This window comes from Strix uralensis, chromosome 7 (assembly GCF_047716275.1).
Source record: "Strix uralensis isolate ZFMK-TIS-50842 chromosome 7, bStrUra1, whole genome shotgun sequence".
NCBI lineage: Eukaryota > Metazoa > Chordata > Aves > Strigiformes > Strigidae > Strix > Strix uralensis.
The window spans coordinates 20307968-20319946 of NC_133978.1; the positions used below are offsets into that span (position 1 = coordinate 20307968).

At 47.8% G+C, this 11979-nt stretch overlaps 1 protein-coding gene across 1 annotated transcript; it reads left to right on the forward strand.

Annotated features, from left to right (window-relative positions):
- The first annotated feature begins 1394 nt into the window (after positions 1-1394).
- LOC141945620 (2-hydroxyacylsphingosine 1-beta-galactosyltransferase-like) lies at positions 1395-7799 on the forward strand. The gene is made up of 5 exons (XM_074873997.1): positions 1395-2670; positions 5519-5658; positions 5830-5906; positions 6291-6510; positions 7484-7799. The coding sequence occupies exons 1-5, from the start codon at positions 1825-1827 to the stop codon at positions 7797-7799; spliced, it is 1599 nt and encodes a 532-aa protein (XP_074730098.1). The 5' UTR covers positions 1395-1824.
- The last annotated feature ends 4180 nt before the right edge of the window (positions 7800-11979 follow it).

Sequence of the window (11979 nt, forward strand, 5' to 3'; positions counted from 1 at the left end):
GTATGGGGCTGCCACCCCTCCCTCTGTCCCCTGGAAGCTGCACGCACCCTGGATCTGCTGTGCAATGTCATAGCCAAATGCTTTACCTTCCTCAGTGTTGAGCAGGATAAATCCCCTTTGGGCCTCTCAAGTAAGCTGAGAACTAGACCAGCTTCATGGGCTGTAGCTCCCTGGTGGTCAGCGCTGCCAGCATGAGCCAGCCTGTTCCTGCTGGCAGGGAGGAAGGAAGGATCCTGGGCAGATCCTTACCTTCCTTGCAGGGCTTCTGCTCTCTTCTCTCCAGCCCATCACCTTTGTCTCCGACCTCCTGGAGCTCTTGTTCTGTGGGTCCAACCACCCCCTTGGTATCTCGTGTTTCTCATCGCTCCTGCAGGCACAGCCACTCAGTTGTCCCTGGGTGGGAAGGGTGGCAGTCCAAGCCCCAGTAGAAGTTGCCGTTGAAACAGGGTAGGGTCTCAGCCAGCTGCTGCTCTGTTTCTTTCCCATGTCCATGCCCACATGGGCCAGGAAATCAATGGTGGTGGGGGAAGAGTACGGTGCTTTTATTCTCCCCTGTCCACACCTACATGCACTGTCTCGGCCCAGAGATATCCAGCTGCTGAGGGGAGTCTGAAGATTGTATTTAGCGGGATCTTATCCGTGACTTTCTTTCCTGCCTCTTAATTGATCAAGCAATAGTGGAGAGGCTGGCAGAAAATCTTGGACCAAATTCTGCTCTACCACATCCCAGCAGCCCCCCTGGGGTTTAGCGTGTGAGGCCATCCAAAATCCACTTATAATTGTCCCCATTGTAATTTCTTCCCCTCCCCCTGCCCCTTCCTAGCATGTCTGAACTGGGTCCTCAGGACATGGCTCTGCTTCTGACTGTTCCCAAATAATTATCATGTAATTCTCCCAAAATAATGTAAGGTGTGGGTGAGGCGCGTTCGCTTCCAGTGATGTAGCAACATCCCTTACACAACAGAAATGCTGGGTGTTTCACCAGACCGGGAATGGGATGACAGCTGTAGGAGTGTGACTAAGGGGCGTCAGTGTGCCATGGGTGTTGCACATTATCTCTGGGGCTGCTTTCTGGGTTTGCCTTCTGCCAGTGCATCAGTATCCTGGTGCTTGCTTTCCCTTCCCAGCCCTTTCCCCTGAGCCTCCCCATCCTCTCACAGCTGATCTGTAGCAGAGCAGCTCTCCATCCAGACCCCTGCTGCGCTGTCTGGGATTGCAGTTCCTCTTGGAGAGTCCTGCTGTGGCCTGGGCTCACTCCTGCCCTGTCTGTGCTGAGCAAGGTGGCTTGCCAGTGTTGCGAGGGCCAAAGCCGGAGCGTGCCTCTCAGCATTCCTATCGGGCTTTGCAGGCCTCCCAGCAAGCTTGCACAGACATCAAGGGCTCAGAGGGAACCAGCCATTCTGGCTGGGCATAAATAGAAATGAAATCCAGCTATGCTGGTTCTGTAGCGGTAACCGGGGATTGAGCAGTGAGTGGTGTGCTGGTGCTGTGACCCTGCAGAGCTCCTGAGCTGCTCTCCCTCTCTAACCTTCTGCAAGTCAGTCTGCTAGTTTTTGAGCCTTAGGAGCACAGAGAGGTTTTGAATTTCTGGAAAACTCCCCTGAATACACCCTGATATCTGACTTTTTTTTTTTCCTTTATTGTTTTTTGTTGGTGGTTGTTTGTTTGTTTGTTTGTTTGTTTTCCTGGGGATGAACTCCAGACTGCTCTCCTCTCCCAGCTCATGACTGTCTGGCTTGTAGGTATGATCCCAGTTGCTAGTTGCCCAAGTACATGACAGAGCATTTCATACTACATTAATGGCATGTTTCTCTCCTTGCAGCGATGAAGATGATGAAGCTGCTACCATGCCCTGCTGCTCTTCTCTTCCTAGTGGCTGCATTCAGTCCGGAGCCATCTTACTGTGCCAAGGTGCTGATCATGCCCACCATAGTCTTTGACAGCCACTTGCGAGTCTTCATGCGAGTGGCAGAGGCACTGACTGACCGGGGCCATGACCCCGTGCTACTTCTTCATGAGGGTCGAGATCTGGAAACCTACCTGCCTAGCTTCCGCATGCAGAGGTACTGGGGTATCTTCAGCACAGAGAGTGCAGATACCTGGGTGCAGGAGAAGATAAAGCGTGTCTTCCAAGGGAAGATGACCTCTCTGGAGATGTTTTCCTTTTTGGAGAAGTATCTGGAAAACTGTGACCTAGTGCTGGGAAACTCTACCCTTCTGCAGAAACTCCAGCATGAACACTTTGACCTGCTGTTGGTGGACCCCAATGAGATGTGTGGCTTTATCCTGGCCCACATTCTCCAGGTCAAATATGCTGTGATCTCCACTGGTTTCTGGTTTCCAGCGGAGATTGGTGCAACTTCCCCCATTGCCTATGTCCCTGAGTTCAACTCCCTGATGACAGACAGGATGGGCTTCTTTGGTAGGACTTGGAATCTCCTGGTCTACATGATCACTCGTGTGGCCACAAAGCTGGTCATCCTGCCCAAGTTTGAACGTCTCATGGAGAAGCACAGTGTGGAGCCAAAGACATCCATGTTGGATCTTGTCCATGGAACTAGCCTCTTCTTCCTCTGTAATGATGTGGTGCTGGACTTTCCCCGCCCAACACTCCCCCATGTCATTTTCACAGGAGGGATCCTTGCTGAGCCTGCAAAGCCCCTCCCAGTGGTAAGTGCAGGAAAGCTTTGAGCTGCAATTGCACGTTAACCTGAGGAGTTACTAAGTGCAAATCTGCTTTTGAAGAGCCTCGTAAAGTCTCTAACACCCCAGAAGTCTGGAAAGCTGCTGTGGTTTGGTGCCTTGGTGCAGCAGGGAGACAGGGAGCACTGAGGACTGTGAGGTTGCAGGGAGGATGTAGAATTAAGTTGTCCACCCTGATTTAGCTTCACTGTCCATGTAAAATGGTGTGTGGAAGTCCTAAATGGGCAGTGTTGCCCCTGGGACTTGGTCATGTGTAGCTTGTTTGTTCCTATATTTGAAGCGGAAATGGGAAGAACAATTAGTCTTCATTGCTTCATCACTGATTTATGTCAATCCAGAATTTCCTCCTTAATCCTATTTCTTGCAGGGCGTTTCTGCCCTCGAGCTTGTAGTCTTAAGAACCCATAAAGAAGAGGTGTGCTTGTTCCCTCATCAAATTCAATGTGGAATCCCAAAGTGTACAAAACAGAAGTGTGTCATCCCCTTTTTCTCAAGGTCCAGCCTGAGGGAAAACTCCCCAGACATCCCAGAGGCTTTCTCTGGCCTGTACCTCACTATCCCCAGTAATAAGTTCAGAGGGACAAGCTCTTAAAGCCTTCAACTGAAGACAATATTGGAACAGAGCAGGACCTGTCTGCCATTCCTCCCATCACCTTACAACTTTTACAAATAATGAAGGGAAATAGACCCAGATAATGACACTTGGGCACTCAGGTTGTCCTGGTGTCCCAACTAAGGGACTGAAAATGAGGTAATATTCAAGTTTCAAGTTATTAGAGGCCTGTCAAGATCTCTGATGGCAGCTTTAATAGAGACAATTTTTTGGGTGTCAATATTTTCTAGTTAAAAGGAAAAAGTGAGGTCAGGTGCTTTAGAACAGAAGTTCTCCAGATGTGTATGGCTGCACATCACCCTTTCCCATGTGGCACGGCATGCAGGTAATGCAACCACATAGGGTGCTTCAAAAGCTGTGTCAGAGTGGCTGCCTCACAGCTCTTGCAAAACACTGGCTTGGTCTAATCTGGCCACGTACACACCTGTCTTATAAAGAAGGGAGTTGTTTGCTGGGGCATTACTCATATGCTTCACAGCTTCCAGAACTGATCCCAAGGCACCTAAGGGAAGAATGATGGAGATAAGTCCGGAGCCCTGCAGTTAGGCAGTGGCTGTCATGCTAGTAGGTAGGAATGTCTGTGTCCAGGTATGCCAGCAGAAGAGAGGGCCTCTGTAGGTCTAGGTGTAGTTTAAGGAATCTCCCATCTGAACTGGACCAGAGTTATGTAATTGAGGTGTTTATTTCCTCATATTTGAAACACTCTGATTGTGAGTTCTTCTAATTAGGACTCAGTGAAATAGAGATACATGTTTGAGAGATGGTGAGAACTCTTGGTGATCAACCATGCTTCTCTAGCAACTTTAATGCTGTTTCTGAAAGTCAGATGTTAAGTCCCAATTGTAATGAATAACGTAAGCATCTGTTTTATGAGTCATTGAACTTTTATTTAGAAAAGTAAAACTAGCACTTTCTCTTCTTTAGCAGTTTTGGTGGTTGTATTGCTCAAAGGATGTGAAACTCAAGAGAATGAAGGAACCAAAATCCCTTAGTTGAAAACTTTTTGGTTCTTGGTTGTTGTGTTGTTTTAGGGCTTTTTAAGCATTTCTGCAAAGATAGGTTGAGCCCCTGAAGCATACAACAAAGGACAAATATCCCCAGAGAATAACACTAAAATGTGCTTTGTAACTTCTTCTGTACTATGATACTCCAACCTGTAGACTACTATTATTAAGATATTCTGAATTAATCATCCTATTTTTCTCCTCTAATAACATGAAGAACTTTTTTTTTGCCCTTCGTGTACTTCTACAGTGTATATTTCAAGGAAGTATTTGTATTCAAAGGCAGATTTTATGAAACTTCTCTAAAATGCTCCTGACTGTGATACATGGGAAACTTGAAGCAGGACAAAATCCATAATGAGAAATAGGCTCAGCTGAGCCTGACATAAAAGGGAATAGGCTGTGTTTGCTCCACAGCAGCTGTGGTGGCTGATTTCTTCTCCCTGCAGCCTTCTGGCCCTGGTTGAAAAAAGTATGGACTCTGTTCTAGATACACAACTGTTTACATAGCATTACAGGTAGCCTCTAAGTGAAGGACAAACAACTGTGTTTTTTGCTGGAGCTGTAGCTACCTTTCTGCCTAGTGACCAAAAACTAAATCTGCTACCTGCAATTAGCTATCAAGGATGGGTAGAAGTCTCCTGGCAAGATGGCAAAACCTTGTGCCACCTCCAGGACACTTTGAGATTACAGAGTTTGTGGGGGATCTCCAGCAAGATGTTATACCTGACTCTGCCTGCATGATGTTTCATCTGTTGTATCAGCCTACAGCTAGAGACTCTTGACAGGCCTCCTGCCTTAGTGGTGATGGAAAATAGCCTTCCTCTTTTTACTCCAATTTTTTTCTCTGCTCTGGCTGCTCCTATGTGGACCCTATGTTTTCAGAGCTCTCCTTGCCAAAGACTAATTGTGTTACCTCCAAAGCAGGAGGTAATACTATGAAATGCAAGTTTTGGACACCTCCCTGCAAGCTCCCAAGTCCAGCAGGTGCTCAAGTAATTTCTGAATTTCTGTCTGGCTGGGTGCAGAAATTATAGCGGTTTTAGAGTTTGCTGCCTGGTGAAAACCATGCAGTTTTGTGCTCCAGGTGGATTTGGCTTTATTCTCTCCATAGACAACTTTCTACTGGCAGAGGCAACAGTGGGAAGGGCCTTTCTCCAACAAGACTTCAGGGCAGCTCTGTGTGTTTTGCCTGCAGGGTCTGCGTCTCTGGGTGGAAGCAGCAGATGTGGGTGTTGTTGTTGTCTCCTTTGGCATCGGGATCCGAGCTCTTCCAAGCGATTTGGTGGAGAAGATGGCTGGCGCATTTGCACGCCTCCCGCAGAGGGTGGTGTGGAGGTGAGAAGGGAATGGAATTCCTTCTAACTCAAGTTGGATGAAAATCAATGTTGAGGGATGATTCATCTCAAAGCACAGAATTTGCTTTCCATCTCTTGATCTGATTGAATTTATAATTGTTCTTTGTGTGTTTCTTTTCCATTTTTTCCCCTCCTTTATCTCCTCCCATAGATACTTTGGACAGAAGCCAAGAAACCTGGGTGAGAATACACTGATGATGGGGTGGCTGCCCCAGAATGACCTGTTAGGTAAGGCTGGGCTCTGTGTGTGTGTGTGCGTCGCTATCAGCATCCCTGGAGTTTAGTCCAAACCACAGCAAAGGCATACAAGGACAACAGCACCTGTGTGGGTCTGAGTCTGTTGCTTGTTGCAAGTCTGACCTGTACAAAACATGGTCCTCATCTAACATCTGCTTGAAGCTGCATCTTGGCCCTATCTCCCTCCTCCTCCAGGTGCTACTTGGCAAGTTTCGGGCTGCCAAAAACCAGATGTGTTCCCAAAGGGTAACATCCTCTCTGCTCAGCATGCCTGGTTTTCCCTAAACATACATCAACACTGTGTGTTGAGGAAGCCACCGGTAGCCCTGTTTCAGCATGGAAGGCACTGACCTCCTGCCATTTCTTTGCTTGCAGGCCATCCCAACGTGAAAGCTTTCGTTAGCCACTGTGGGATGAATGGTGTATTTGAGGCAATTTATCACGGTGTGCCAGTGGTGGGATTTCCTTTCTATGGGGACCAGTTTGACATTATGACCAGAGTGCAGGCGAAGGGCATGGGTATCCTCATGGACTGGAGCAGAGTAAAAGAAGAGGATCTTTACCAGGCTGTTGTCACCGTTATCTCTGACCCCAGGTGAGGCATCCAGAAACATCAGGCTCTTCCTTGGTGCAGACTGTATGTAGGGACCAGTGTGTCTTTGTGTTGACTCCTACACAGCCTGTGGTGGCTTCTTGACCAAGCAGAGTTGCAAGCATTGCTCAACTGGACAGACATGCCTTGAAATGCTGAGATGCGGTCCAGGAGGAGATACTCCAGCATCTGCTGTTGGAGAGCGTGATCTAGTCCTGTTCGACTGTAATTTTCTTAGAAAGCTTTATGAGATGCTGAGGCACAAACCTCTTCTCCTTTTAATGCCAGCCTGTCATCAGGGAAAGTGAGATCACAGCCTCACATTGGGATCTCCCTAGTCTTGTCCAAACAGCTTTCTGTAGAAACAGTTAGTGTAGAGAGTGGACTGCAGGTAATATTCCATCTGTTCCTTCTGACAGTCAGATGCTCTGCCCTTTCCTAGATCTGCTGCAACACAGTGACACAGGGCTCCCACATTCTAACAGGACACATGCAACTGCTAATGTTTGAAATGCTGTCCAAGAGCTTGATTTTTTTTTTTTTTTTCCCTTCCTTCGTTACCTATTATGAGCTCTCAACAACTTACACTGTCAGTAGGTGTTGCATCTTGGTACCTTGAAGGATTTGGCCGGTCATCAAGTCTGCAACTGTTGCTTGATGCTGGGTGAGGGCTTTGGGTGTAAACTCCCCTCAGAAAGCAACAATCCACATGAACCCACTGAACAGGTACTTGGGAGCTGAAGTGCCAGTCTTGTTAACAAAACACAAAGTAAAATACACTCTGGCTTTTGCTGCCATGGCTAATGATTGCCATCAGAGTGGCTTTCAGAGGCATATATGAAGAGTATCATGGAGGAAATTTGCCACTCTCCCAAGGTATCATTTGGGACTTGAAAGCACCACTGGACACCTCAGACCACTTCTCAGCTATGAAACTCCAGTCAGGAGGATAACTTCTTGTCTTCTTCCCTTGCAGCTACAGAAAAGCAGCCAAACTCATCTCAGCTCTGCACCTGGACAGACCAATGCATGCTCTCAATAGGACAGTGTATTGGCTGGAGTACATCCTTCGTCATGATGGGGCACCGTATCTTCGCCCTGCTGTCTATGACCTCTCCTTATATGAGTACTTCTGCCTGGACATCTTGGCTCTTCTCTTCTTGTGTCTGGCCAGTATTGGATTCATCCTCTACAAATCTGTGATGTGGTGCAGAAGGAAAGGTGCCAGTCCTGTGTATCAGAATGGCAATTGCATGAAAGGCCACTTCACAGAAGAGAAGAAATTTCAGTAGTGGCTCAGCGCGTTCCAGGGCACATCCCATCACTGTGAAACAAACTGCTGCTGTGCCAAGAAATGTGCGGCACGCAGGCATGGAGACAGGTGAAAGATCAGCAGGTCTGGATGAGAAAGGGGCAGGGGGTGGGGGGAGTATTGCAGAGGCCTGTGTGCACACCTCTGTGTACAGCACCTGTGGGTGGGGGCATGAATTCAAGTGTGGGTGGAAGCACTTGGCCAGGACGCTGGGAATGGGGCATGGGTAGGTAGACTTCCAGGGAGGAGTGCAAGTTGTTCCCTTTGTACTGCACGTTGGTTTAGATGCTGGTGTTGCTCTTCTGGCTTTTTGGATCTTCCATGGAGGCTCTGGAGATAGGAATAGCATTTTGTGTGTGGCAGACACTGTTTCTCCTCTGCCTTGTTACCAAGAGCCCTAGGAGTCAGGATTCCTTTATGTGCAGGTGAGGACCTGAAGTAGAGCTGTGGACAGGGAAGGGCACTGAAAGTATCATCTACAAGAGAATGGGATTGGTCTGTTTTAAATTCTGTGGGTAAATATTGTTCTTCCTGCTTCAATCAACCCTCTGCAATCCTGTTTGTGTTTGAGCTAAATTATTATTTTTTAAAATAAAGTGATATTCTTTCTTGTGTGTGGCAGTTCTCTGGTCTTGGTTTAGTGTGAACCTGTGATCCTTGTAACAGGATGTTGTTCAAGCAAGATTAAAGTGCTTTTTCCTTCTTGTTACTACTGCTATGGTCTCCACATACCTCTAGATCCCTATAAACCTCCATCAGCAATTCCTTTTGGTCTTCCCCACAGGGTTTCAGGCAGTGGCTTCCCTCCTCTGCCAGCATGTGACACACACTCCCACGCCCATGGAGTCTCCAAACGTGATAAAAGAAGAATTTGGAACAGATGCAAGTGCCAGAAGAGCAAACAGTAGCTCGGAGAGCTGCTCTTAGGCAATGGGACATATAGCACATTTATAGATGTAACAAACTCTGTTTTTTCTGAAGAAAACAGAAATGCCTGCTCCTTTCAATGTGAACAGGCATAGTCTTGCCCCACTTGGGGACATGGTATGGAATGATATGTATGTATTTCTACTCATCCTGGGCTCTAAGGCAAACCCACAGTTGGGTGCAATTGCACAACGCACCTGCAACATTGGTTGATGGTTCAACTGGCAATGCCCCACACTGAAGATCAAGGGCTCATCTCTGTGCTCTCAGCTGGAGTTATTGTAGCGCTGGCACAAGCTGGAGAGTAACCTCGTTGTCACAGCTGCCCTCGCTGGTGTTTCCAGGCTCTGTTCTTGCCTTCTACTGCATGTGTTTCTCTTTCCAGATGAAAGGTCTGTTCCCACATGCAACCTAGCGAACAGCAGTTGGGTTGGGGCAATGCCTGGCTCTGACTCAGAGGAGCCACTGAGGCTGGGCAGTGCTGCCTTCCCTCCCCAACCCTCAGCTTGCAGAGAGGATGTAGTGAAGAAGGCTTTGGATGAGAATCTCATTTGCCATCAAGGACAGATGAGAAGAGCCCATGGACATAAGCTGGGACTTGTTAACTATCCCATGGCAGACGTTGCTCTTCCTAGAGTTTCTTGCTGCCTCCTGGGTTGCCCAAGCCTGACTATGTTCAGTGGTGGGCATGGCAATCCATCAGTCTTGCTCTGTAGCAACCCTGCATTCAGCCCTGGGGCCCCCAACATAAGGAGGATATGGACCTGTCAGAGCGATCCCAGAGTTGGGCCACGAAGATGATCAGGGGGCTGGACCACCTCCCTTAATGAGGACAGCCTGAGAGAGTTGGGGTTGTTCAGCCTGGAGAGGAGAAGGCTTCAGGGAGACCCTTGCTGCAGCCTTCTAGTACTTAAAGGGGGCTACAGGAAAGATGGGGAGGGACTCTTTATCAGGGAGTGTAGTGATAGGATGAAGTAATGGTTTTAAACAGAAAGGGGTTAGATACAGATGAGATACAAGGAAGAAATCCTTCACAGTGAGGGTGGTGTGACACTGGAACAGGTTGCCCAGAGAGGCTGTGGATGCTCCCTCCCTGTCAGTGTTCAAGGTCAGGTTGGACGGGGCTTTGAGCAACCTGGTCTAGTGGAAGGTGTCCCTGCCCATGGCAGGGGGTTGGAGCTAGGTGATCTTTAAGGTCCCTTCCAACCCAACCCATTCTATGTGGCTTTGTGTCCACTGAGCTGAGGATGTGGAGTCTAATTGTCCCCAGTGAGGGGTGGGGGGACATCAGAGCAAGGTGAGCTGCTAACAGATAGTAGGGGATAAAAAGGGATTGTAGATAAGTGCTAGGAACACTGGCCATATGACACCTTTCTGCCTGCAAGTTGAAATTTAAAGGTTGATAGGGTTTAGGGGATTTTTTGGGAAAAAAGATATTGTCACAAGTTTTGCAGCACGCCTTCCCATTGCCAGTTGCACTATGGTGACTTTGTTGTCATCTAGCAAATGAGTGTGGACAAAGGGGGTGGAGATGGGACATCTTGCTCAGTTCTTTATCATCTCTGGGGTGGAAAGGGAGATCATTACTGCTATCTATAGGAGTTTGGCTATTTTGATTAGGCTGAACATAGCAAACGAGTTGGAAAGTTTGTGGCTTGGTGACAGCATTGGATTGCTTTAAACCTAAAGAGAAGAAAAACCAGCGAGAGGAGAAATGCACCATGTTTGCAAACTGATGCTCCAGCGGAGTGGCTTATCTCCATCCTCCACAGCCCAGCCATGTGGCAAAACATGGTGGAGGTGAGGGGCTACTTCAGTTTGGCTGTGCCCTGCAGTAGTCATCTCTGGCCTCAAAGGAGCTGCAGGAGAGGGTACCAGTATCAGCCTTGCCCAGCAAAATCCTCCAGGCCAGATGTGAATCACCAGTGCTAGCACCACAGAGGAAACAGGGGCACCATGGCCTCATGGGGCCAGACAACTGCACATTGTTTTGCTTGCAAGTAAAAGAGCAGAGAGAAATGTTTGAGACATAAAGAGCTTGTGTGGGCTTACAAAGGATGAGAGTCTATTTTCCAGCTTTGTGAGGATGCTGCCACCTTGCTGTTCACAATTTCAGAAGTTCAAACCAGCACCACGTGCAGCATTAGCATGTTGTCTCCTATCAGATACGTACTTAAACTCCTTGAGCTTTTTGTGACTGCTTTAATTTCCAGATGTATAGCAGAGTTAGGAGGCATGTCTACTTAGGGAGTCCAAATATAGATAGTGTATTAAAAAATGATTCAACAATTTGCTGAGAACTACTTCTAATGGAGTAAAGCACAAACCTGCCCAAGGATCCTGTGAGTAAGAGGCAGACATTCAAAAAGCACCCCTGAAGTGAAGAGTCTTCCACAGGAAAAGCTGTGTACAGGCTTAGAAACTGTCAGGAGTCATTCTTTGAGTTATGGGGTGATTTTCTGGAAGTATTTAGATATATTCATTAAAGATGAGGTCTCCTCTATTTTTTCCAGCTTTATTCCCATCCTCTGTAAATCTTTTCCTATCAAACACAAAGCTTTCTCTCTTTACTTTTCTCCTTGTTATTCTTTCAGTATTGAACACAGAAGGAAAGTATAACAAAGTCTTAAGCTAGTTATTAAGTTCAATTATGAATAATGAGTAGCTTGTCACGCACATTAAAAGCCTTGGTGGAGAAAGGGATGTAGGTGAGCTTTATCCTTCAGTCAGCTCTGCCTTCAGCTTGGTACTAGATCTCTGGGCAAGGTGCCTCTCAGTTACCATGTGCCCTCCCCTGTCACAGGCACTGAGGTGGGCAGGTAACTTAGGAAATTAAAACCATGTTTTATGAGGCAGCAAGCAAGGAACAAGCCTTTTTCATCCCCCCCCCCCCTCCCCCAAGGAGAAGTAGGGCATGAGTCAATACTTTTTGGAGGGATGAAGAAGCCTTACCCAGGAGCTGCAACCCCAGTTGAGCCCTGTGCAGTGCAAAGCTGCCTTCTGCCCCTCTGTCTTGCTCTTGGCAAGGCACAGGGGAGCCTGAGCCTTATGCCGAAATGCCAGCAGCCTCACTACTGTGTGCAAAACTCCCTGCGAGGGCCCTGAGTGGCTCTGCGGGCAGGAAGGTGTTTGGGGCACACATGAGCCAGCTTTTCAGGTTCACCCAGCTCTGGCAGCTCCTCACAAACCTGCTCTATGCTTGAGGCACAGTAGCCCTGCAAGTAGCAGCCGTT